The 27,340-nt window shown below is 39.0% G+C and overlaps 1 protein-coding gene across 1 annotated transcript in view; it reads left to right on the top strand.

Annotated features, from left to right (window-relative positions):
- Positions 1-26,688, top strand: part of LRFN2 (leucine rich repeat and fibronectin type III domain containing 2) — a 41,124-nt gene extending 14,436 nt beyond the window's left edge. Inside the window, exon 2 of the mRNA XM_009996805.1 lies at positions 25,770-26,688. Coding sequence (XP_009995107.1) covers positions 25,770-26,688 — 919 coding nt within the window. The remainder of the gene's footprint in view (positions 1-25,769) is intronic.
- Positions 26,689-27,340: the final 652 nt, after the last annotated feature.

Below are 27,340 nucleotides of genomic sequence, written 5' to 3'. Positions count from 1 at the left end.
TTACCCCTTCATTTTAACTGAAACACCAGCAATTCAGGTAATCTCCAAACTAATGAGGTAATCTCCTTCAAGAGAGGTGACCCTCTATTAAAAGCTTCAAAGAGAGGATGATTTACTTTTATCCACAGATGCTTTGCAAAAGAGTCATAAATAAAAGATAAAAGCTTAAAGCATATTGTATTTCTAAACCGAAGTGAGTTCATAAAATCTGCCTTGCCAGTTTGAGATCATTCTGCTTAACTTAGCTCCCACTTGCTCATACACGAGATCCAGGCTGTGGGTAGGTGAAGCAGGAGGCCTTGGCAGCTGCTGCCTCCCCAGCCATCTGACACTGCACCTGGCACAGCCACCCCAAAAAAAGTCATAGGAAGGCTTTTTATCCATTTCAAAGTTGGTTTTGGTTTAGATTTCTGGTAGGAGGTACTTGGAAGAGGGCACCTGCTCCTCCTGCAGCAGGTTTCTAAATCTTCTTGTCTCTCTAGAGCTGAACAGTTGAGTTCTAACTGCAGGCATTGTTTTGGAGTTAATGCAAGAAAATACCTTTAATTTTTTATGTAGGACTATTTTATCTATTAGATATGTGAGACAAGATAAAGAGGATGGCAGGGGGGGGATATCTCAAAGTTACAAATATAACCAAAACCTACTGCTTTATTTCACTGCAGTAACTGCAAACTTACGTCTAATTGTTTGTTCTGAATTTCTTATTGCACCCTCAGTCTTTCATACCAAACTTTCTACTTGTGTGCTGAGTTGTTTGTTTTTTTTCAAAAAAACCATACTTTTTTGTACAATTGCACTTATCAACCCTTGTATATGATGCCAGTGATACAGCTTCTTTCATCAAAGAGCTGATTTAAGACTCTATTTGAAAAATATAGAACTGAAACAGATACAGCACTGGATAAATAATAAAGCAGAATACACTAAACTAAATAAATTACAATATAAAATCTTCATTAACTTCAGCTCTAGCAAGCCTGGTTATTTTTAGATTTGCCTATCATAGATTTTCTAAGCAAAAGACATGCACTCAGAGAGTGCAAAAATAATTCTTTTCAGATGATCTACCACAAGGTGAATGCAAAATTTGTTTCTTATGTAAACCTATTTTGAGGCTTTGAGATGGTAGTGGTGAGTAGTTTTTGTGTTAATATGCTAGTCAGGGAAGGATGAAAGAAGAAGATTACAGACAAGCTGAGGAACTTAAAACTTAAGGCAGAAATCAGATTCATACCCCATGTAATTTTTTGAGTGTTGTTCTTGTCGGTTTTCAGTGAAGGCTTGTACTACAAGGAAGTAATTTTTCCTCTTAAAAAGGACACAGGAGAAATATATCTCAACTTTTCAAAAGAAAATGAGATGTAATGGATGTATTTGGAAACATAATATGGATTACTTCATTGTTATATTACCCTTTTGCCCCAAACTTGTCTTGTTTGCCCTAATATGAGGGCAGTAGAGACATGCACTCTGTAATCCATAATAATCTGTAATAGGGCCAAGCAGAAAGGTAATCCAGTCCTATGTGAGAATAACAAGATAGTACTGCAACCCAGAGAAACCTCAAAACTATAATGCCACTGAGAATTTAAAATGAATGTTCTGATTTTGTAGAAAAAGCAGTCCAGCCAGGAGGTTGATCTGTCCCATTGCCACAGCCCTGCTGATGTCATAGAGTCACAGCATCATCGTATTAGGTCCCACACTATTTAATAAGAATCCCAAAAAGTGCTGCTCCACAGAAAAGAAACAGGAATTGTCTTCAGCCTTTGATGGAGGGCACAGTAGATTGGAAGCAAAGTCATCTGTGTCACAACAACAGAGAGGGATGCACTGGTGCTGGGCAAGAAAGAGAGACCCAGCCTGACATCCTCAGATGGGAAAGATTTCCTTCACTAGAGGCTACAGCCACGCTTTAGGATGGCTGGAAAATCCCTGTAGACAGCAAGGTAAGGACCTTCTGTTCAGTTGTTCCTGTTTTACATATTAGTTTATTTACAGGGATGAGCAGTTTGAGACAGCCAGCACTGGGTATGAATTTGTGCTGACTTTGCCCATCTATCCTCCTTTTCCTTTTGACAAGGTTTAAATTTTGTAATATATTTATTACCTCACATTTTACTTCATTTGGACAAGAAAACAAATAAAAGAGATGTTTGCTCAAACAAGTGTTGTTTTGTTGTTGTTGTTGTTTTAAAAATTATCTATTTGTTTATTTCATTGGCCTGGATTGAGAAATTAGTTCTTATGCAGATAACCCAAACCGTGCTCTGAATTTTTCTCTGTGTGGGGATTGCACAGGCAGTAGCTGCCCGATAGACATATGGGCAGCTGACAGCATCAAGGCACCCTACCAGCAGCTCTGTCGTCTGGCAGATTGCCTCAGAGAGTCAGACTTGATGAATCAGTCCTTCTGCCAGTGCTGTGAGGATGGGGGATGTCTCCGCCTCTTCTCATGATGAGAAAGATACATAGCAGTGATCACTGAGCCTCCCCACAAGTTGTACTGTGGAGCTGGGATGCCAACATCCAATTGAACTAGAATCTTGCTAATTTGAGTATGTAGAGGCAGAATTTACACTTGGTTACACTTGGGGCAAGAATGGGTCACTTAGCCTGGTACTTTCTCTTCTCTCCACCACATGCAGATGTTGACAGTCTGGAAGTGCCATGGGAGAATGCCATTGGCAGCTCTGCCTATGTCTGGCAATGGAAAAGGGGAGGAAGAATGAAGGCAACTGGCTTGAAACTGGCCAGTCTCTCTGTGCTTCTTCCCATTCATCCCTAAAAGAGGGACAGGTGTTCATATAAGATGAGCAAGGAAGGAAGGAAGCTAAGGTGACCACTGCTTCTCTCCTCCATCCCTTGATCTGTTTCAGTCAATGACATGAGAGTGCCTGGCTCTCTGAGCAGGTGGAAGGAGGAATGGCCACCATGGAAAGAGTCACCTACCTGTGCAGGGCCTCGTGGTGCCCTGGGTGGCTGCTGTCACAGGCTGCTAGCTGGGCAGAGGGCAGTGACAGCTCCATCTTCTCTGGGTAGTGTCAGGCAAACTTGCACCCCCGGTGGCACTAGTGAAACTGCAGTACTTCTGCTGGGAAAACAGTGCAGAAGTACCTCTAATGGACACTTGGCACTTGTAGATTTGCTGGAGAAGATGAGTCGCATAAATATAAGACACAAGGCAACAGGTCCAGCTAGTAGTTTAAATTCTGTTTTCTTTATCTGGAGATATTAATGCCTTTTCATGAGGTGAAGGACAGGGGAAGGATGAAATAAACACTCAGCAGGATTCATGCCTGTGAAGAGTGTTAGCAAAACCCTGAGAGACTGCAACAGCCCCACGTCAGGTCTCAGTGCTTCACCTTTGCACCACACCAAGTTGGAGTGGGATGAAGTGGTAGTGAGGTCTTGAACTATACAAATTCTGCCTAATGGAAAACTTTCAATGTGTATATGTGGGATTGTGCTGTAGACAATTTAGCAACACCAAGGCTTTGACAAAATGTGTAGGGACTTACATTTCCTATGAACTTAGTCAGGATGGCTCTCTAGCTCAAGGTGGCCAAGCAGTGACCTTACAACTTCATGATGCTGAGAAGTTTCCAGTTTTGCTGGTTAGAGTAAAACACCTCCTGATAATTTGCTGGTCCCCATACAGCTTCCGTTAAGACTGGACTGACACTTTTGCTGATATTCAAATCCAATGGTTAATGAAACTGTGTATGTCTGCACTAGATCAAAAGCTGTTTTCTAGCCCTCTTCATGTGACTTCAGTCCAGAATATTCCATGTTTTTAGGGTAGCAAAGGGAGTCCAGGAAAAAACATAGAAGATTTTCCTACTTAGAGATAGTCCCTGAGGACATGATTCACAAGTGATTTCCAGGCTTCTGCCATTTTCCTCTTTTCTGTTTAACCCTGGTTAAGCTAGTTGATGACAGGAAGGCATATACTCAGCAAGGCTGCAGGCTATTTAAATCAGATATGTTTATTAGTTCCCAAACAAGAGGCATTATCTTCTGGAAATGTTGAAGCTAGTGTCTCAGTTTACCCAAAATAAACTATAATCTGCCATATAATGGAACAGAACCACAAAGTAATTGCTTGCTCCTTACATTGAACAAGGAGTAGATTTAGAAACTGATAAATAAAAAACAAAGATCTGCACTAGTTTGTCTCACAGTCATGGCAGCAGCATGCAACATCTGTCTAGCATACCCTCCAACCAGTCACCTGCCTCTGCAATGACTATGAAAAAGCAAAGCATCTATCAACTGAGTTCTTTTTTTCAACCCTGTTTAAAATGGAAAAAACCCTGGAATATCTGTCCCATGGGAAATTCCAGTATTGTAACATCTGTTTCTGTCACGCATCAGGCTGAAAATTCTCCACAACAGTTGTTTTGTTTGCTTATGGAAAATAAACAAACAAACACAACAACAACAACAACAACAAAAACTTTAGAAGTATTTCATCTGGAAACATGGAATTGTTGCTATCAATCTCTTTGTGGATGTTGCAGCTTTGTGAGTGACAGCCCCATCCCCACCATACATCATGTCCCTTGGCAGTATTCTCCTCCTGGAAGCAAAGCTCCCTAGATTCATCCCATTCACTTGTCTCTCCCCTCACTGCAGAGATCTTCCTTCCTCACTTACTGTCCCCACTTTCAGTCCCTGCAGTGGTAAAAGGACGGTCAGATTGTACAAGGAAAAGGAGCAGTTGTCTCTGAGGGGATTGGGAAGGGCGTGGAGCAGAGCAAGGGCTGGAAGTGAAGCACTCCTCCCAGGTGCCAGGGAGAGGAAAAGCACTGTGCCTGCCTATACTTTTAGCTTTCATTTTAATTTTCCTGACAAGAAACAAAAAAATAAAAAAAATAATTAAAAAGTATCTAGCAGAAATCCCTATTTTAACACCAAAAAGTGTGTTTCGTTTGAAGTATATGACCAGCTTTGCTACCATACTACCAAGGTTTTGCTAGATGCATCTAGTGTAAGAGAGATGACCAACTACCCAAAAATACTTGAGTGCTTTACACAAGCTACCTCAGGGAGGGGATGATTTAGCATGAGTTAACAAACTCCTCTGCCAGACAGAAACTGAAGGGCTCTGTCCTTTCTGCAGCTTCAGGAGCTGAAAACCTCCAGGTGAAGTTTTTGTCCTGGGAGCCATCAAATTTTCAGTCATTCTCCAACACTAGCAACAGATATTACAGTTGTCCCATCCCAGCTACACCCTCCCAACTAATGTTTGCAATTAGTTGACACAATAAGCCCCACCTACATTTTCAGATATTTTGCTGAGTTTTGAGTGCCTGATGTTTTGTCTTTTCCACTGCATTAATAGTCCAACTTAACAGATGACACTCGTTGCTGTTTATCTGCAGAGCTGTCTCTTGCATGTTGTTTTAATGACAGTTTAAAGAGGCAGAGAGCTGCACAACATTTAGTTAAAGGCAGAAGGATGGAGGTACAGTATGAAAAGGTGACATATGCGAACACATTAAAAAAGTACGTGAAGGCAGAGGGATCAGTTTGAGAGAAAAAAGTATTTTCCTTTCTTCCTCCCCTCCATTCCCAAATATGAATTACATGTAACTTTGCTTAACAAAATCCTTATTTATTTTCATTTTATCCCCTATGGATTTCTTTACAAATCAATGCCTGAGTAGAGCTGAGTCACAACAGACCACTTGTCAGGACTGAATCACCTTTTTCCACTTGTGATTTAACCTGTGATAAGACTGAGATTTTTTCAGCTTTATTTTCTATTAAGAATTATCAAGCTGGAGGGTGGGGGTTCTTTGCTAACTAGTGTTACTATGACAGCTATGACTCTTGACTTTTCTGTTTCATGAATTCTTTGTTTAAAAGTTTCTGCCAGATAAATCAGTTGGGACTATGTTTTGTGATTTGACTGGCTATTTATCCTAACACTCTCTTCTCATTCTGCTATTTTGAAATACCTTTAATGCTAGCCATTTTTTTACTGAGCACAGGCAGATGAATATCCACTTGGGACACAGTTTCATCAGTTAACATAAGATGTTCCTGATACATGTGTCCATTATATACATAATGGCAACTAGACTTGAGATAATCAGAGGTGGAAGCAACCTGCCATGAGTACTCAGAGAAATGCAATAGTGCTTCCAATGACAGCTTAAAGTTCTCTAGAAAATAAGTATTTTCTATACTCCAGCACAGGGGTAACATGAGGTGCTTTCTTTTGCTGTAGAGCAATCCAAGAATGGAAACCGAACAGCCTTTTCTGTGGGTTCCAGTCCTATTTTGTATCCTCAGAAGCTATGGAAATTTCACTGCTGTTCAGTTATATTTGGATAAGCACCAAAACTTTGCAGAGACTGACTATTCAAAGAAGTATTCATGCTTTTCTTAATTAGGCCAATGGTAATTCTAAATATCTATAGGCAGAACAACTCAGAAAATCGTAGATCTTTTTCCCCCAAAATGAAAAGTTAAATTATACAACATATAAGAAAATATGCATAGGAAATAATTTTCTACTCCATTAAAATTTTAAAGATTTTTCTCTGAAAAACAAGCAGTAAGAAAGAGCTTTCTAAGTTTCACTTTTGAAAATGGATAGCTGAATAAGATGTGTTTTTTTTTTTCTTGAACCTGTGAAAACTCTTATTAAAAATAGAAGATGCAAATAAAGCTACTTCATTTTAATTTATTTTTTTTTAAATAAACCATAGCTTCTGAGAACTATAGGAGACTTTTTTTCTTACAAGTCCAGAAAATCTCTATAAAAATTCCAAAGCAGAACTTCACGGTGTGTATTCCTACAGTTTGCATTTTGCCAACCTCACATGCCTTCTGTTTTGTTTATGAAAAAGTTGAGTGTAGTTGAAAAGCTACACAAACAGACTTCCTGTGTCCCTAGGAGAGGCTTTAGTAACACTGGCCTCCAGCATCTAATTTAGGTAGTGACTGCAGAGACAGCTCAAGAAGGGCTGCCCTTCCTGCTCTGGCCAGGTTCAGCATGCAGTCAGAGGGGAATGAAAGCATCTGTTCCTTTCTCCGGGGCTTATGCCTCAGATAGACCTGTGAGCTGGATTCACCACAGCTCCAACCAGTAGAGTTTGCCTTCATGTTGCCAGGATGGAGGCAAGATTGTGTCTCTATAGCAGTAGATGTTGAGCTCTGGCCAGCTAGGAAGGCGGAGCTTTTAGTGGCTGAGCCATTTGTAGATGATGCAGTAACCTAAACATAGTCCAGCTCTCTGAGCCACGAATTTGTTCTACAGAGCTATCAGAAATAAATATATCTCCAAATGGCGTGATTGATACACTACTCCCACAGGCAGTCCTTTTGAAGGCTGGCTTGTGATGTTATTATACAGCTGCTTTGGGATAAGTCGTGTGCTTCAGAATGCGTTTACCAGCACAACCGCAAATGAGGTGACTGCCACAGATGCACATACTGTGGACAGTAAGTGATGTCTGCCTGTCTGACATTCTCTTCCCATGAAGGGAACAACAATAAACAGAGTACAGAAAGTTAAATTAACCAGCCTTAAATTAATCCTCTGATTTCTCCTACAAATCATCTGGTTCCCTCCTCCCTCCCCTTCATGTTACATGCACAGATTAAATTAAAAACTATAGCCTGACATGTGAAGAAACTCATAGAGAGCTGAGAATTTTTGTGTTGGTTGTGGAGGATTTATGGATTTATCTGTTCCAGCGATGTTCCATCATTCTCAAATGCTGAAGTTTTGACTGAGTTATGGCCCTGAGGAGAGCAAAATGCAACTATTAATCACTGGCAGCAATGGGATATCCTCCATGGGCATCACGTGCCTTTGTCAGTAGATCACAGAATTACTTTTGACCTTGATTGGAGAAAAGTAAAGGATACAGATCATCTTTATTTCATCTATATGATAAAAGTTTTGAAAATGCCTTGTCATGAAAGCATTAAAGGTCTGCACAAAGCCCTTGGGCTGAATGATACTGGCTTCTCCCACAGACTATCTGATGATAAAAGTGATAGTAGAGGTACCTTAGAACTGAGTAGTACTGTAGAAATTTTAACTAACATGCTAAAATGAAATTACAATGGTTTTTACATTATTCTGTGTTCATGTGGTCCTGTGACCTCCAGAAAATCTTCTAAATGGTTGGGGATTTTTTACTATGCCTCTTTTAATAGTGATTATAACACACAGAATGAACCTCATAGTCACAGGCACATTTCAAAAGGAAGTGGCTGGATAAAAAACAAATTATCTATCTGTGGACACTCCAGAACTGGCTTTAAATACCTGGAACAATCTTATTTTTACTTTTTCACATGAAATGTCATAGTCTTCATTTTTTCATGGTGTCTTTGCATCGTCTTCAGTTTCTACTAGTTCTCCTAGGCCTTTTCCCATAAATAAACTCTAGATACTTGTCTTCATGTTTATCATGGCCTTGGTTAGATTGCCTGTGGCCACTGGGGCTTTCTCAATCACATCCCTCAAATATTTAATGAGGAAACACTGATTATTTAGCAAGTCATCTTAGCCAATAAGACATCATCTATGACATTATTCTTTATATTCCAAATCTTCACAACTCCTGCCCTCCTCCTCCAAGTATAGAAGCTCGTATCATACTCTGACTCTTCCAAAAGCAAAAGTCACAACTTAAATAATTCACAACCTCATAGGCTGACTTTGTCTCCATCCTGCCTCAAAGCCCGTTGATTGCTTAATTGTTTGTCATTATATGCAGATGTGTAAACATATCTTTATATTTCTCAGTTTGAAGACCTATATACTCAAATTGGAAACAAGATGTGTCATTTTAACCTTTTGGAGTCATCAACTCCTCATCTGTCTTAGGACCATATGTCCAGTAAGCCTCTGTGCTGGGACGCAGCACAAGAATCCCAGCATAAACTCCTCAGCCTGTGCTGGCCTTGGCTGTTCAGAAGGTCAGGCTATAGATGATCATGACTACTTGTACTGCTCTTACCATTTGTGAACCAGCTCCCTGCAAAGGCAAGAATGTAAACTCAGTCAATGTGTCAATCAAAGTCTTCTCATAAAGTCAGCAGGTTCAATAAAACTGAACATCTCCCTATGCACTAATGCTACAATTGTATGCATTAAGATTTCAATTGCCTTAACTTTTGTGAGTGTGAATACTCATTACTTTAACTGGCAGTCATGCCACAGCAATTGTATGCTGAATGAATCTTCTTAGGCTCTATCGAAAATAGGTATTACATGGCCTCATCTTCCTCTAGAACTAAGAGTCTTTTTAACTGACAGGATAAAAGGCTGCCAAGCATTCAGTCAGGTCCTGTCCTCAAGAATCAACCATCTTCTTAATGCCCTGAAAGTAAGGCTGTTAAAAACAACAGGTACTGATAATTTCAGAGATTCTTGGTCTAGAATTCAAGCAGAAAAGATCCTACCAAACCTTTAACAATGTCCACAGTTGCAGAAAGCACATGGTAGGATCAAAGTATCTCTCTATAATATTTATTCTCTGAGTAAGTAATTAAGCTGTGATCCATTAAGTCTCTCCTGTCCTGTTCCTCTGGAATCTTTTCAATTATTTTATCTCAGCAAGATCCAGATTGCAAGAAACACTTGTACTTTTGAGTAAACTGAGAAGAATGTACTATGCTACTGGGCAGCAACTGAGAAGGAAGGATATGAAAATGTGTACTTCTTTCTTATTTGACTGTAGGGATGCTCTTTGCTAGCCAGTCCTCGGGCAGCTGCATCCAAGGATACTTTGAACACTGCAGACATATCTCTCTGCCTTCTGTGTTGCTAGTCATTTTGGAAAAGATTTACTCTAGATATGTTTTTTTGGGTCTGTTATTGTCTAGGATGGTTAGTGGTGATCAGTCATTCACCAGTATCTTCCTTTTTGAAGATTCTGATGGTATTATTGATATGTCTGTGTCAAGTTCTCAACTACTGCAGGGTTGCAGATGAGAGATTGCAGTATCAGATTTCTCTTAAAAAAATAATCACAGGCTCAGTCCAAAGGTGCAGGTTTGGCCAGATTTAATGAGCACAAGCATAGCCCTACAAGATTTCTGCTGATACTCACTAAAGGAAGAGTTAATGCATATTGTGCAGGCAGCTGGGTGAACAGTCTCAGTATCACAAAACTCCCTAGGACCACTGTGCCCATTCTCATGACTCTAATTTAAAACCAACATGAAACCTGCTAATGCATTTGCATTTTTGCTGTATCATCTTTTACGGCTATACTGTGTCACAGACTTACAGTTCATCTTTATCCAAGTTATCCTACAACCACTGCAAAATTTTCTTCCTCTCACCCTGCAAAGTGTGCACTCCTGACACCAGCCATCTTCAAACTTGCAACTTCTGTTTTGGTAAAGGGTTTGTGTTTCAGTCAGGTTTCTGAGCTAGATCCACTTTTGCCATGCCTTATTAAACTTTTTTATGGGCAACCACAGTAGCCATTGCTCTACCAAGCCTTAAATCAATTTTAGCTAATGCACAGAAACATTGGAGGAGCCAACTCCTCCTGTACAGGAATGTATTATAGCCAAGAATAGAGCCACGTGTTGCTTCAACTCAGAATTCAAACTTGAATTTTATTAAGGGTTTTATTTAGAGACTATTCTAGTTAGATATTTGTGGAAATTGGTTAAAGTATTTTGAAGTCATCTCAGTCTTTGCCTAAAACTGTGGTGAATTCCTGTGAAATCATGACCTTTTGCTTTCATCACACGGCTGTCTTTGAAAGTGTTTATAGGTTCTTCACAATAACAAACGGTGTAATCTGAGAAGATTTCTTTGGGTTAAAATATGACTGTAAAACCACACACAAACTCAGAGCAGCATAGAAATTTACAACTTTGAAAAATCTGTCTTTTCACATTATTACAGGCTGCTCTTCTCGGAGACAAAACATTGTAGCATAATGTCACTAAATACTCTGAAATTTGAATTTCATTATCATGGGGAATGAATCTAGACAAATCTAGGATGATGAACACAGAAAGAAGGATACCTTTTGTATACTTGTTTTTACATCTTCATGCAACTAGTCCCTGGCAGTAGAGTGGATCCAAGTTTGCTGAGTAACATGTAAAAGGCCAGTTATAATGAGAGAGCTTTTCTCTCTCAAGGAATCATGAACATGTTGGAAAGCAGTAGACAGGAAAATGCTGAACATGAGCAGTTTGAGAAAGAAAAAGAGATGCTATCTCCTATATCCTCCATTGGGGGATGTGTGATAAGTAATCCATAGATACACTCCTACAAGAGAACCCTTTTTTTAGGCTGTACCATATGTTCAGCAGCAGCAAACCCATTTGTCTTTGTGCTGGAGGGAGGGTGGAGTAAAGAGATGCTATCTCCTATATCCTCCATTGGGGGATGTGTGATAAGTAATCCATAGATACACTCCTACAAGAGAACCCTTTTTTTAGGCTGTACCATATGTTCAGCAGCAGCAAACCCATTTGTCTTTGTGCTGGAGGGAGGGTGGAGTAATTCATTCCAGAGTAAAGTTAAAAAAAAAAAAAAAAAAAATAAATCCACAGACGAGTGGATTCAAAAATATGTCTATGAATGTTCTGAGACATTTAGAGAATAAAGAGGCCAGTATCTGCAGACAAACCCAGATGGCATGTAAGAAAACAAGGCCTAGGCTAAACCTGTGACAGGCTACTGTGCATTTACACTAGAGTGAGAAACTGCAAAAACTTTTCCATCCATTCACCTTTTCTATCACACTGCAAAACTTGTCAGCATGGTCATTAAAAAGCAACTAATTATCTGAAACATAATTCTTAAATTTAGTCATGACAGAATAAATTTTATTCTGCCTCTGAGGTGTTAAAACCAATTAAGCATTCTTCAATATTTCATTAAAATTTAATCACCATGAGTCAGAGTTACACCTTCATTAGGTGCAAACCACATGAACTTAGGACAAGACCGTCTTTGACTTGTGGCTTATAGTCAGGCTAATGTGGAACAGAGAAACGTATTGTGGGGAATCATTTGGATTTGTCAGTAGTTTCTGTTGGCTGGAGTAAGTTATTTTTTATCTGCTCACAAGGCACATTAGATAGCAACTTCTCCAAGCTATGTAAAAGGCAGCAGCTTGTGGAAGTTTTCCACAGTGCCACAGGTATCTCCACTTCATCCCTGATTGCAAAACTTTTCTATCACCAAATAATGATTTGTGGAAGCGTCACAGTATGACCAGTATTTTTCAAGTGAGGTCTAGGAAAAAGATTTGCACCAAACATTGGAGGATAGTACAAACACATTCATGCAAAGACAGTATGCACACAGCCGGGAAAGGAGTGCACTCTGGATGTTTCTTCTGAAAGCAATCCTGAATCTTGAAGTGGATCAAAAGCACTTGAGGTGCTTGGACATGGGATTTTTCTTATCTTTACCCTGGGAAAGTCATTAAGGAACAAAACAGGGGTGTGTTCTGCTTGAGATGTTTTTAGGGGATTTTTCTTATCTTTACCCTGGGAAAGTCACACACCCCTGTTTTGTTCTGCTTGAGATGTTTTTAGAGACTGTGGAAACGAAGCTTCAAAACAGATTTTAATGGCAAAAGACAGCTCTTCTTAGAATGTTTCCATTTTCCTTCTTTTGCTACAGCTTCTGGGGAGAATGTGGGTGTTCTTCTTACAGACACCTGGATACACGCCACATCCTACCCTCCAGTTTGGTCAGAGTTGCTGCTCAGCAGGCTTACAGCTTCATTTCTTCTGCTGGTGACTATCCCTCCTTCTTTGATTTTGGTGAGGCAGAAAAGTAAGGAAGGAAATTAAACTTTAAAAAAGAATATAAATCCCTTCTCTCCAAAGCTGGCTGAATTCCTCACCAAGACCAGTAGGAAAGGTCATCTCATCAGTCAAGATGCTCAAGTCTAGCCCTCATTCTCTCCTCAAGCAAAAAGACAAACACTAAGCATTGTTGAAGTTCTGTTGCAGACAGATGGTAGTACCTACCCAACTTCCACGTCACATGAATAGCACTACCTTGGTGTGACCTAGAAAGGAGATTCAATCATCATTTAGAGAAGGGAACTTGCAGCCCAGCAGCTGTGTATCAAGTGGTGCAGAAGCAAGTTTAGGACTCCTCCCAACCCACCCCACTGCAGAGAAACCAGAATCAGCCATTCTGCTAGTGAAGCACAACTTTGCAAGACTTCATAAGGGAATAGTTTTTGTCTATTTCATTCTCTCATTCTGAGCTGCACTCCAATGTTTCTGGGATCATTTATTGAGAAAAGAAGGGGAAAATGCTTTACTGAAGGTAGCAGATTTTGTTCTTTCTTGACTGCAGGTTTAAGGAACATTCCCAGCCTATATAGTGCCTAAGAAGGGACATGCTCAAGTTTTATCTGAAGGACTAGACTGGCTATTGGAAACGTTGAATGTAATTATCTTATTGATAATATTAATGATCACAGAATCATAGAATTATTTGGGCTGAAAAGGACCTTAAAGATCATATAGTTCCAGCCCCTTTTCCATGAATAGATGTACGGGAAAACAGAGTCATAGAACTAAGGTACCTTAGAATACAGTCTGGCTGCACTCTCCAAGAAGCCTGGAATCTTATCTTTCTATGTAATGATTTTTTATCGTATCTTTTTAACCCTCATTGTTAGGAATTACGGAGTCTGGATTTTTCATCCTTGTTTTTTTCAGAGGAGTCACACTGAGGTTGTGATTCTGCTTGATGTCACGAATCAATGTTCAACTCATATTTTTGTGTCTAAATATCAATCAACTTTTGGCAAATTTCTACAACTGCTGATTCTGACAGGGTGAGGACAGCATTCCCTTACCTGAAAATATAGGTGAGAAAGGATTCTGTATTATTCAAATGGGCAAAAACTGTGGGCTTAGTATCATTGTGTATTTCATCTGCATTTTATTCCATGCACTCCCTATTTAGTTCTCAGAGTAATTTTTGCATTTCCTACTTACTTATGTTATCTGGAGTTATAGCAGGAAAGCTCAGAGTGAAGAAGAGAGAGTTTTACAGGCTTTACTCTTGAAACTCTGCAGAGGAGAGCAATCTGCCAGTCCCTTCATTACTCAGTGCTTTGAAAGGTTTTCAAGTAAAGATAAAGAATAGGTTTTTCTTTTATTTCACTTTCAACAGTATAGGGCCCTCTTACACATAAGATTCCAAATTATTTATAGATTTTTTTCAATAAAATTATTTACAAGCTGGTTTCTGTTATCTGAAATTACTCCATGGGAATGCCTATAACATGTGGAAGCTTTTGTTTTACTGGTGGATAATGAAATATCCGTGACTGCAAAAACCTTTGTGGTAAAGAAGTAATAAATTTAGCAGATCTGCATGTAGGTATTGCGACAGATGGATGATATACATAGGATTTGTTGTAGTTGGTTTCCATGTGAAAGCTTATTAACTTGTTGATCAGCTTCTCATTGCCTGTGTCTATTTGATACTAAAACTATAGTCAGCAAAATTGCTTAAATTAAAGCTGTAAGTGGAATCAGGCAAAATTTTCATCAATTGGAGAAGCTGAAACGTAAGAATTTCTAGCCTCTTCTTAATGTTACACCATCAAAGCTAAATAGATAATCTGTGGATCTTTGAAATAAAAGGGAAGCACCAAATTTGAGCAGTCTTATAGCTGTAAACTCATTTAATAGGTAACCTTGCTGTAAAGTAGGATTTCCATGTACTACTTCCAAGATTTTACTTTCCAAGTACTTCCAAACCTTCTGTGTTCTTTCCATGAGTGAGAAATAACATGAGGAGTGCCAATTATGTCTTTGTAAACTACATGGCTAGTACCTGGAAGGAAAAAAATCCAATAAGCATTGCTCATCTTTTTCCTCTTTGCGATGGATTCACTATTATTGGAATGCCCAGCCTGGGATGCTGGACTGCTTACATCCAGTTTTTGGGCCACACCATTAACCTATTAGAGGACTCATGTCAGCTTCCTTCAGTTTTTTTGGGTCTCATTTGTAACATCTAAAGAACTAGTAGCCTACATTTTAGTACGCTTTTTTTTCATGTACTGGAAATCTGTGACACATTCCTAAGATCCTTTAGCAAAGATATTTCGAGGTTATAATATTGCGCTACTATTGGAATCTATCATTGACTTCTCCTTTTCTTCCTTCTGTGGTCATTATAAATCAAAAGTTGTTTTCTTAGTGAATGGATTTTACTTTCTCTTTCAGTAATGTATATGTCACTCTTTGCACAGGATGGTTTCAGTCCAAGTTCATCTTTGAAAGGACCAGGGTGTCTCTGGTTGCTCAGAAATGTTTTTATCCAATTTTGACATCACAAAATTAAAAGGTAGAATTGTGTTCTGGCCTTTTGTAGGGCATTCTGAAATTCAATGTCTCCGTGCCTTTTAAGCCTATCTAGTTCTTCTAGCCTTCCTTTTGTTTTGCATTGTATGCAATAACCAGAAAGTAGCAAAATGTCAAACCTCTGCCTTAAGAAATTACTTTATTACATGTGTATGCTGCTTTTTTTCCCCCTGCTTTTCCAGCCCCCCCCCCCCTTCAAGAGACAGTGCTTTTCACCATTAGTGGGTTTTGCACCATGTTCTCATCGTTCAATTGAAAAAGACACTTTCCTAGTGTTACTGCAAAATTCACCCTGTTCTCTTTACCTTTTGCATTGTTGTGCACATTTCACAGAGATTGTTGTTGCAAAAGATTTTCTCCCTTTTCTAACTCAGAAACTTAGTGTTTAATAATACGAGTTTGTTATTCAAACATTTCCTTTTTTTTTTTTTTTTTTCCAATATGTTTTCTTAATATACAAGAAGCAAACAATTCTATTGTAGCCATCTTAGGTAGTAAAAGGTATTTCCAATGTTTGCTAAGAGGTTAGAGGGTTGGGTCCTCAATCTTATTGTTTTTCTACTTGCTTTTCAATCTGCCAGTCATGGCCAAAATCTCCCCAAATAAACACCTTTTCATGTCTCTAAATCATGGCTACGTGCTTCTCTGAATATAGATATACTCTGACTGTAAGTTTGGTGAGTTGGTATTTCTTTAGTTCATTTTTGGAGAACTGGAAAATTAAGTTCTCCCCTCCTCTCCACTGGGAATCAAACTCATGTTTTCAACTTGATAATGAGAGACATGCTCAAGATTCTGGTAGGCAAGCATTCTAAATCTCTTGAGACCACACCAAGTTCAATTGTTGAGGTGGGGGTACCCTTACATGACCCACGATTAAACCTTTTAGTAACACATAAATTGTGTCTTAAACTGATGGTGAAACATTTTTTTATACAGATTGATATATCCTTGCATACCGAGTTTCTATGGGTAGTGAAACATCTGATTCACTCCATAGATTCTTTGATTTGGTTAGAATAGTTAGACTAGTCCTGTTAGCTGATAGCTGACACCACACTTCTCCTACAAGTGCATAAATATTTTGTGACAGAAGAGTCTGAAACAGCATGCTGAGGTTTGCTTTGAGCATCCAATCACAAAACACGGGCAAACATAACTTCAAGCAGTGCCTGGAGTTTTTGCTATTCCAGCACAATCTTTCAGAGATAAAATTAGCCTGTGTGATAGGACACAGAGTTTCTACAGGACATATGAATTGTAACCTAGTATAAAAGTTTTGCACAGTAAACATGAACAAGAATTGCTAGTAAATCCCTGAAGATCCTCCTCTACACCTCAGCTCATATGAGCTCTTACAGAAAAAGGGGATGGGCAGCTGCCAACCACTATAAGATCCCAGTCAGCGGTTTTTGATCCTATAATTATAATTTGCACAGATTTCACTGTCTAGAAATAAGTGGAAAGCCCCACTTGTAAGTCTCAGGAAAGGACAGCATATAGCTGAATGTCACAGCTGTATTCTGCCAGGAAAAGAACAGAATCCCTCTTTCAAATTAATTTCCTCGGAGCTCCTAAATGTGCTCATTGCTTTTAATGTTGCTCCTGTTCTGGGAACCTTTACTGATATGGTAAGATGACATTTCTGGTGTAACTGTCCAACTCTGCATAAAAGAGTTGAAAATCACTTGAGTCAGAAAGAATAAGAATGATACTTCAGCCAAGTCAATGGGCCATTTGTTTATAGCAAACTAAGAAAAGAATGTCCCAGGTCTCCCACTCTGACTTGAACACACCTTTAATGAGTAACTTTCATCTGTTCCCATCTTTAGTAATGAGGTAGTTGTAACATCTTGTGACCGTCAACAGATTTGCATCCTGGCTTTAGATCTTACTTGATTAATTTAAAATTTACTCTCTGTCTTTTTCAAACATTGGTGTGAATTATGCTATTTTTCTAACTCTATGTTAACAGGATACAGAGTGAATTTATTAGGATGGTTACGCATTGTCTCCAGAAATACTTCAGCTTCACATTTGCTAACAGAAATATAGCGTGGGCTTTCAATTACTCTGCTAATGAGCTTAAACATGTTTTACTGGGTTTGAATTAGTGTGATGATTTTTTTTCACAGACAGTCAGCATCCCAGATGTATTGAGGTGAAAGGTGTTCTGTGTGTAGCTGAATAGCCTAGGTGTGACTAGATTTATCTTTTGTGCCGTCAAATGTTCCTGGGGTATGTCTGCATGCCCCTTAAAGATAAAATTTAATGATCAAGGCACTAAATGCCTGCTGCTATCTTGTTCACATGAAGGAAATGATAGCATAACTCAGGGAGCTTGAAAGTTTTTCTTTTGCCATACCCACATGAACCAAAATGAGGTTGTCCCAGTGGAGTATCTTGCACCTGGACAGCTCAACTGAGCACTTTCCTTGGCTGAGGGCAATATAAGATAGTTATGGTGATCTTCATTCATCCAGAAGTGCTCACCAGTTCTGTCTGTCTGTAGCTGCCTATTTTTTGTAAGAATCTGGTTAAGAAGGACAGAGAGAGAGGAACATTTCCTCTTAGGAGGAATGGCCAATGAAAGGGAGCAGAATACCTTTCTTAACCTTGTGCAGTAATGTCCCCTAGATGTCTACTCTTGGTTCTGTCGCCTGCTGAATTACTTCAGTGCTTTCCCTCCCAGGGGACACAGTTCAGCAGTCTATCAGATATCACCGGAAATATATATTCTGTGACCTAATTATTTAATTTTTGGCATTGTTTTTTTCCTTTTGTCTCTAGCACAGAGGATATATTCATTATTAGTATCTTCCTGGCTCACCATCTTGTGACAGACACATCAAATGCTTTTGGCTCCATCTTCTCTTTCCCACCTCCCAACCTACTTTTTCAAATGAGCAGAAAAGAGCATAAGCAAATTGGGAAATAATGAAACGATATGTATTATGTGTTTCATTTGACAAGACAGATTCTCTGAAGAGCAGCTGGATGCAGGAGTGATGAGGAGATGAGATTCAGAAAAGCAGGAAGGGATTTGTGTTTAATAATAAATGTTCCATCTGAAGGCAAAATTATGATTGTATGTCATAAAACTCCCAAAAACTAATAAAATAAAAAATGCAGGAAATTATTCATGCTGAGCTGAGTTAGTGTTTACTGAACAAGTCTAGCTACCTCCTGGTATTATCTGACATTTCCTTATGTTGACATGACTGACAGAGGAATTACACCCTGTTGCTAATACTAACAACTCTCTTTTTTCTCAGGACAGTAAAAATATGACTGTCATTTTTTGAGCTGCAGGTCACAGTAGGTCTCTGTCTTTCTCAGATTCTTAGATTAAAAGATCTTGAATCAGGTGCCAAAAGATTGTGAAATCTCACACAATAATATACTTCGTGTTTTGTATTTAATAATAATAACTATTATTATTATTATTATTATTATTATTATTATTATTATTATTATTATTATTATTATTCCTGAAGCTTTAGGATGATCTGTGGAAATATTTTTAAGGGCTTTAAAAAAAAAAAAAAAAAAGTGTAAAAAATTAATTCCCATTGTTATTTTAATTTTTAATAACATTTTAGATTCTACTTCCATTCCATGACTGCAGAGACTAAGGCTTTCTGGGATAAAAACACAGCAATAAATGACAACAGTATACACCATAAAACTTCCAAGGAAATTACAAAAGTTGGCAGCAGAGAAGAATGCCAACTGTGCAGCCCAAATTTGTCAATTACTTGCTCTTGCTCCTGGGCAATACATCTTGTGTGACATTTTCATTGCAATTTAGATCCTTCTAGTTTTCCTCTGATCTTTTTTTGCCCTTTTCTCCAGCCGCCTTAATCTCTGTCCACCATCTGAACTCTTTCTATTGCCTTGATTCACTTCACTATCTTTCTAATTGTCTTGTTTTTGCTGAAAGATCTTCACCTGTGTTTGATTGCACTCAACTATGTATTGAACTGTTTATGTGATCTTGGTCCCCATTCAGTGGCCACCTGGACTTCTTCCATCATTTTGATGGTAGCCACGTGCCTGACAGTGCCCTGCTGATGGCTGCTTTGAACTCATTTGTCTTTCTATCATTTTCTGCTGCTCTGATGCTGCCAGAGCTGCCAGTGCTCACTATACTCTCTCTTTCTTGTGTTTCCTCTCACTTCATCCTTCTCTTCCTTCTTCTTTCCTTACCTGTTCTCAATTAAATAACAACCCATTGCTATTTCTATCTGGTAAGAAGCAAGATATATGAGTCATGAGCTACATCCAACAAGCTTTAAAGGATACTTTCTGTGGTCTTTCTTCAGGCAATTAACTCTATTCTCTTATCACCCTCTATTTTTGTGTACTCTTTATCCAGTCCTTCTCCACTGTCTCACCACCGACACTTTCCCTCTCCCCTTTCTCTGTCTTCCTACTTTAATCTCACTGTAACAGGAGGTGGACATTCTATCTGAAAAGTAGGACTCTACTTCTATACAATACTTTAAGTTAAGATTAGCTGGAATCAACACTTTTCAGAATTACCTGTGAATGAGAAAAAAAAACAACAAGAAAAAGAAAAAAAGAACAAACACAAAAAAACAACAAAGATTTTAAAATAGGGGACAAACTTCTTGAACTAAATAAATATTTCTGGCTTGAGATCTTCACTTAAAAAAGAAAACTGTTCAGATTCCAGTGTTAACTTTTTCTGGATCAATTTCTAATTCTGAGAGCAATCAGGGTAATATTTTGTATTTATGTGAACTCTACTTTGTGTAAGAGGAAGTTTAAGAATAGGTATGTACTGTGAGATTTTTTTCACACTAAGACATTACTATATAGGAAAGTGTGTGTGCTAGCTAACTGCAATCTGATTTTATGAAACACTAGCTATTTCAGCCTGGTATCCCTCTTCCTCATCATTTTCCTCTCTTCCTTGCAAACTATAGTGCACAATGACGTTGTTCAGAAATATTGTTTAGCAGTTGCTTCATAATTAGTGTATAAGTTACAACTGCTCTGCTAAATTAATGACAATACAGAAACATTCCCATGTGCCAGAACTCCATCATCTATATTGCTAGTGTCTTAGTACACTTCCTTGCATGCTTTTTCCAGTATGGTTCAGGAGCTAATATTCCAAAGGCTGTTTTTGATATGCAGCTTTCTGAAAACACTCTGGAAGAGAATTTGCCAGCAGAGATACGGACCATATCTTGTGAGGTGTCTGTCCTGGGACACTGCATGTAGATGTAAAACCTTACAGGAAGATGTAATAATTTATCGTGACTTTCCATTTTAAACTCTTTACATTAACTTCAAAAGGAGAAATCATATTACAATATAGATAGCTTATAGCCCTGGAAAATCCAAAAATTAAAAAAAAAGGACCTTGAGAAAAGTAACATAGTTTGACAGGTCTGTATAAAACTGAGTCTTGGGATCTGCAAGTGTCTTTCCAAAGGAATTGCTTTTACAGCTCCTACAAATTCTGCAATTAAAGCAGTTTCAAGCTAAAACTAGATGGTATCATGCCTCTCTTGCGATGGAGAAAAGCAAGAGAATTGCTCAGCCAATTAGCTTAATCTGTCTTTTCTCTCATTTGTCTGTTTTGCATAACCAGAGTATTAACCAGCAGTTCACCCTCGCTAATCCCCAGAGCTACAAAGAAGAAAAGAATCCATTTGTATATTGCAGTGTAATCATAGTATCTACTAATTTACTTCCATACACTACAGGGCAGTTTTGAAAGGAGATTGCTGGCATTATCCTCACTTTCTAAATGAGGAGACTTACAGTACAGCAAAATGATTTCTCAGGAACTGAGAGTTACTGATAAAGTAGAGCCTGATATCAGTGTAACTGATAAAGTAGAGAATAAAATTTGGATCTCCTAAATTCTCAGCACAGTTCACTCTTTGCAAGCTTCAGTGCTCACTTGCATCTGGGATTACAAGGGAAGTGTGCAGCAAACCTTTTTCTCCTGCATTCCTAAGTAATTTATTTTCTAATTTTCTTAATATCACCACACACTGAATTGCATAATTACAAAATTATTTGCTTTCCATATGTTGTGCCTACAAGGATATAACAAGGACTTTTTAGTAGTTGTAGTAGAAAATAAGTTTGACTTCAAAGAAGGGGGCTGGCACTATCCCCCCTTCCTTCTTTCAAAAAAGGTGCTTTCAAAAAATGAGACAAATCTCTATGGATTAAAAAGAATGTATTGTTTGCAAAAGCCCTGCAAACTTCCATCTCAGCTTCATAGCTCATCACACATAAACTCTCACAGGAGCATCTGTTTATTGCTGTTCTGTTCCAGATGCTTCTGTTATGACCCAACCCTAGTCGTAGATCTTCTCCTCCAGTAACTGACAGTATTGTACCAAAGAGAGAAGAGGACTTCTTTATAAATTATTAATTTAATTTGTAAGACTCCTATATTCCTTCAATTCCTTAGAGGCAAGATTTTTGGAAAGGTCAGAAATATGTTCTTGTATTAATAGTTTTTCTCAAGGCATTGTGATCTTAGGATTCAGAAACCAGCTTAACAATCAGGTAATGACATCCTGGCACTGGTGTGGAGATTTGCCTACTCTTTGTACCCCAAGGAAAATAAACCATTGGAGAAAGGCATAGATCACTGTGTCTTATGTGTCTGCACAGTGAAATTCCCATAAAGAAATTTTCAAATTTCTTGTCCTAGCTAGGAATACATGTGCACTTACATGTTGACGTTTGAGTTTTCATTTGCTTTCAGAGTTCTCACTGTTCCTCGGCTCATAAACTGCACACATTTAAACCTATCATAAACTATCATTAGTTTAAAAAGAAGCAAGAGTTTTTCACGTTGATCTCCTCTTGCAGTTTGCCAGCAGATATTTTTTTTTTTCCTGTAAAAAAAGGCTAGTATTAAATTTAAATTTCTATTCCTCCTCGGTGACAAGAAGCATGGCTAAAAGATCACACTGCCCTGAAGAGCAGGTGGAAAATATCAGGCTCCTTGCCTCAAGATACTGCTGCAATTGAGCATGTTTGCTATCTGAGGGTTAACAAGTGAGCAGTAGAATCTTCTGAGTTTTGAAAGCTAGCAACTTTCAAAAGAGGCTGGCTTTGGTCTCCAGTGAACCAGTCTATAGAATCTTGCTCTCTGGAATCAACCTTCTGCATTTAGCTGATGCATTGACTGTAAAAAGCCTTGCAAGATCTCTGCCTAGACACAGTTTTAATGACCCCCTTTTAGTTTTGTGGCAGCTTCTAGTTATTGAGTCTCAATGGCAGGACACAGTGCTCCATGATTAATGGTGTTAGACATACAGAGCAGCCACAGACTCCTTCTCTTAGGCAGCAAAGCAAAGATTGAAGTGGCATCTTGCAGCTACCCATGCTGGGGACAATCAAAGAGTCATCAATATCCCAGAGTGAAAATATGTCTGTATCGATTTCAGGTGTGGGGAATGTTGAGAGGTGTCATTCATCATAGTTGACTGGCAGGATGTTTGGGGAGGGTGTGCTAAAACATGGAGAAATGCCAAAATGCTCATAAAATTTGGCAACTTCATGAAAAAAATATCATCTTCCCTGCAAGCTAAAAAACTAAGTCTGACATTAATTACTTAAGTCCTAATACTCTTGAACTTATCCCTTATTCCTATGCTCAGCTGTTCTATTACAATAACAATTAATTTGAATGTGTTACAAGAATATTTGAATTTTATTTATGGAAATACCCACAATTTTTCATTTTGGATATATATGGAAAGTTGATTGCTTTTTCCATAATTGGGACTGCAGCTGGAAACTTCTCCAAAGCTATTATTAGTTCAAATATTATCACAGCTATAGCTTTCAGGACTGATTGAGATTAAAAATTAATCAGTCAGCCTGGCCAAACGTTAGGACTGGTTGTGGCCTCACTGTGGAACATTTAAGAATGGACTGGCTTTACTATCACTACTTGCCATTCCTTGAAATATTCCAGGTAGTTACACTTTCTTGGAAGCTTGTGTGTAATTATATTTGAAGAAAACAAGTTGTAAATGATTAAAGTTACCTGTGTACACTCCACAAAATTGGCATAGCATGTTATGCTGAAAGACTGCATTTCTGTATGTGTAAATTATGTGCAACGCTATATCCTATGCAAGCCCAGTTGTTTTCTGTTTACTTGGAAAGAATATAGAGGTCTTTCTGTGCTTCATCAGTGGAAAGCAAAAGGAGCTACTTCACCATACAGTGCTATGCTTTTTGAGAGTTATGAACCAAGTCCAAGACCCAGTTTATAGGGCTAACTATTCTTTCTGCTAACAGTGCTACTTGTTTGTAATGAGGTTTCACAGTGAAATAACTTCTGAAGGACTGCAGAATTTTTTAGGCACATGGCTGGCAGTGATGGTAGAAAGTGGAGCATAGTACTAGGTGTTATTGAAGGAGGTGTGAAGCAATTGGAGAAACTGTTCAACAGTTTGAAGGTCATATGTTTGAAGATCAATAGCATTTTGTTATTCCATATATATCCTCCTTGGTGTGTGCATACGAAATTCCTTGAACAATTCAACAGAGTGCAGGCAGTGCCTCATCTGCTCTGGACAGTGGCTTGGTGTTCTCTGAGCCACAGGCAGAACAGAACAACTAGAAATAACTTGAGACCAACCATTTTTGACTATTAGAAACCATTTTAGCATCTCTATCTGGAGTTTTCCAGGAGGACTAATTTATCATTTCTCAGCTCATCCTGAATAGCTCATCTATGTCTGTGCAGACCGTCTCCATTAGGATGAAAAATGTGCCAAGAATCTCAAATATAACACTGAGTAAACCTGCCAAGGGATGTTTATATTCCAGGTGTCTCTGACTGATAGTTCTTTTCCTTACAGAATTTATTTGTGTTTGCTTTTTACAAAGGAGCCACATCCTTGCCTGGGGCCAGACTGAAGGGTTGTGTAAGTGGTGTGAATGCATAAATGCAAAGATGATCAGAAGTTCATCTTCGTAGTGCCTTGACGTGGCTGCTTCTCTGTGCAGGCCTTTTCCCTCCCACTGCACAGAAGGGCCTCTGCAGAGCTGTAATTAATGCTAGCTCTGATGATGATTTGAGGCTAAGACAGCCTGTCACTCCTGCAAGGACTGTGCCTTTTTCCTCTGGCCAGGCCAATGCAGTCCCAAAAGCCGTCACACCAACTTGCTGTGTGGTGCAAGTGTGGTAGGGCTCCCTTGATGCTACTGTTGAAGATCTGCAGCTCTAAATCAGAATGGACTGGGTTTAATTTCAGGTTTTTTTCTCTCACTCATGCCTGTTATATGAAAGTAAATAGAAACATGCATGGGGTATCTCTTTGGTTTTATTCTTGGCTACACGCTAGGCACCAAATCTGTGATTCTCCACTGTATTCCACTAAAGTGCTGCCATTTTCACCAGTTTGAAGTGGGGGTTGGCCATGGACATTCTGATCTGCTAATTTGGAATGCTAGCCATGCTCTAATACTGCATGAGTTCAAATGACTGCTTAAGTTTTGTGATGGCAAAAAATAACATCTATAAATGATCAAACTTGCAGCACAGCTTCAGCCTAGCTAACTGGTTTTTGAAAACAGGTTTCTGTTTGAGTAGAATATTTATTTTAAATAAACTTTGTTTCTGCCTCTGTATCTTCCTACCTCTCCTTAAACTTCCACAGCTCATACCACCAATGCCAGGATTTCATTTTCACTCACAGAGAGGAAGATGGTTGCAGGAAGACATTTCTGGCTAATATGATTTCTATTATGCATTTCTAGGAGATATTTTCCACAGTGAGGAGTAGGAGGATGGGAAAAGTAGGTGAGGGAGGGGAGTCAGAGAAAGAAGTGGCGGCCTACCTTACTTTCTCAGGGAATGAGAAAACTAAATGCAGTCCCTCTTCATCTCGAGACAAACAACTTGCTGATGTTAGACAGTAAATGTTCAGGCACCTGTGATTTGATGTGACAACTCCCAAGTTCATATTCAGCAAGTGCTAGGGTCATTTGCACACTCAAAAAGATCTGCTCTTTGTAGTCATACATTTTTATTCTGAGTTATTTGTTCAGGTTTGAATAGATTAAAGATTAGGACAGACACAAGTGAGGAGGTAAAAAAACCTAGACTAGCCTGATCTCCTTTTTCTTGTTCCCTTTATTTCATATTTGAGAAATACCTCTCAAAACCTGTGGGCTACTGAATACTGGGATGTTGGAACCACATGAGCTGGGAAGCTTGAATGTTTGTTGGAATTTTATGGCTCTGACTCCCCTCTGCCTGTTTTGAGCACAGTAAACACCACACTGCTCTTATATCTGTTCTCCTCTCTTTTTCCCTAGTGTCAAGAGTAACCATTTTTTTTTCTCTTCCTTTTTTTTTTTTTTTCTTTTTTTTTTTTTTTTTAAAGGATGATTCCAGCTACCAACAAAGCCTTTGTTGTAAACAACCTTGTTTCTGGAACAGGCTATGACCTCTGTGTCCTGGCAATGTGGGATGACACTGCCACAACCCTTACTGCCACCAATATTGTGGGATGCGCCCAGTTCTTCACCAAAGAGGACTATCCACAATGCCAGTCGATGCACAGCCAGTTCCTGGGTGGGACCATGATTCTGATCATTGGAGGCATCATTGTGGCAACTCTATTGGTATTTATTGTAATACTCATGGTCCGCTATAAGGTCTGCAACAATTCCCAGGGGAAGATGTCTAACGTCAGCAATGTCTACTCACAGACAAATGGAGCACAACCAGTTCAAAACGGAGTCTTGCCCCAGGTCAACCCCAAAGTGGTGGTGAGAAATGAACTTAGGGAGTTTAACTGTCAATCTGCACGGAGTAGCATCTCCTCTTCCTCAAGCTCTGCAAATAGCCGTGACTGTGATGACTATAGCCTCCAAAGTGAACAGGGCACATTGTCCAGTAAGTGGAGGCCTCCATCCAGGTCAAAACACAACATTGACCGGCTAATGGGAGCTTTTGCCTCCTTGGAACTGAAATGTCAGAAAAAGGAGGAGATGACAGACTCCAGAACTTCAACAGTGGCCCGCCACTCGGACAAAGAGCCACTGCTGGGCCAGCCAGAGTCCAAATTTCGCAGCCTCCTCACGTTGCCTCTGGAGGGCAAAACTAAACGTAGCCATTCTTTTGACATGGGGGACTTCACCACATCTCAGTGTTGCACCTACCCAAAAAAGATAACAAACATTTGGACAAAGAGGAGCCTCTCGGTGAATGGCATGCTTTTGCAGTATGATGACAATGACCTAACAGGGGCGAAAGGAACTTTCGGAAGCTCAGAGTGGGTAATGGAAAGCACAGTGTAAATATCAGTGTCTCCCCTCCTTCTCTTCTCCCCTCATGTGTTATAAAGCATGGCTTGCTGCAGGGCCATGCATTTGGAAAGAGAGGGGAGGAGACGTTTTCAGTTGTACTGGCCAAAAAGACAGGTAAACAAATAAGTAACAGGGATACAAAGAGAGAAAGAATGTTGTGAAATGTGAATAGGCACATATGGCACCATTCTTGTCTGGCCCCAACTAAACCACGTGTGAATGTTTCGAGGAATTTACTAGTTGTATTTAACATTGCTTTCCAAAAGGTACTCAGACTCTTGGTGAACCATCACACAAGATTAAACAGGAAAGATGAATAGAGGTTTCACAGCACAAAATTTATTTTACAGAGTTTTTAAAATGTTATTTCTTTAAAGGGCACCTCTTTCTTTTCTTTTAGCCACAGAAATACACTTCTGTGGATACAAGACTGGTGCTAGTATATATCTGGTTGTCATTGCAAGTGACTTTCTCAGAAGCGCAGGCAGGGCACCCACAGGGACAGATCAGAACAAATTGTTCGGCGTAATCTCATGGTGTTAACTGTGACATCTGGGAAAACAATACTTGTTGAGTGGGCTTTTGGTTGGGATTTAATGATTTCTGTTCTATTTCACCTTGTTACTGTTTTTGAGTTGTTTGG

This window comes from Chaetura pelagica, unplaced genomic scaffold, assembly GCF_000747805.2.
Source record: "Chaetura pelagica isolate M959 unplaced genomic scaffold, ChaPel_1.0 scaffold14, whole genome shotgun sequence".
Taxonomy (NCBI): domain Eukaryota; kingdom Metazoa; phylum Chordata; class Aves; order Apodiformes; family Apodidae; genus Chaetura; species Chaetura pelagica.
The sequence above is the reverse complement of the archived record's forward strand: the minus strand, read 5'-3'. Positions and strand labels throughout refer to the sequence as shown.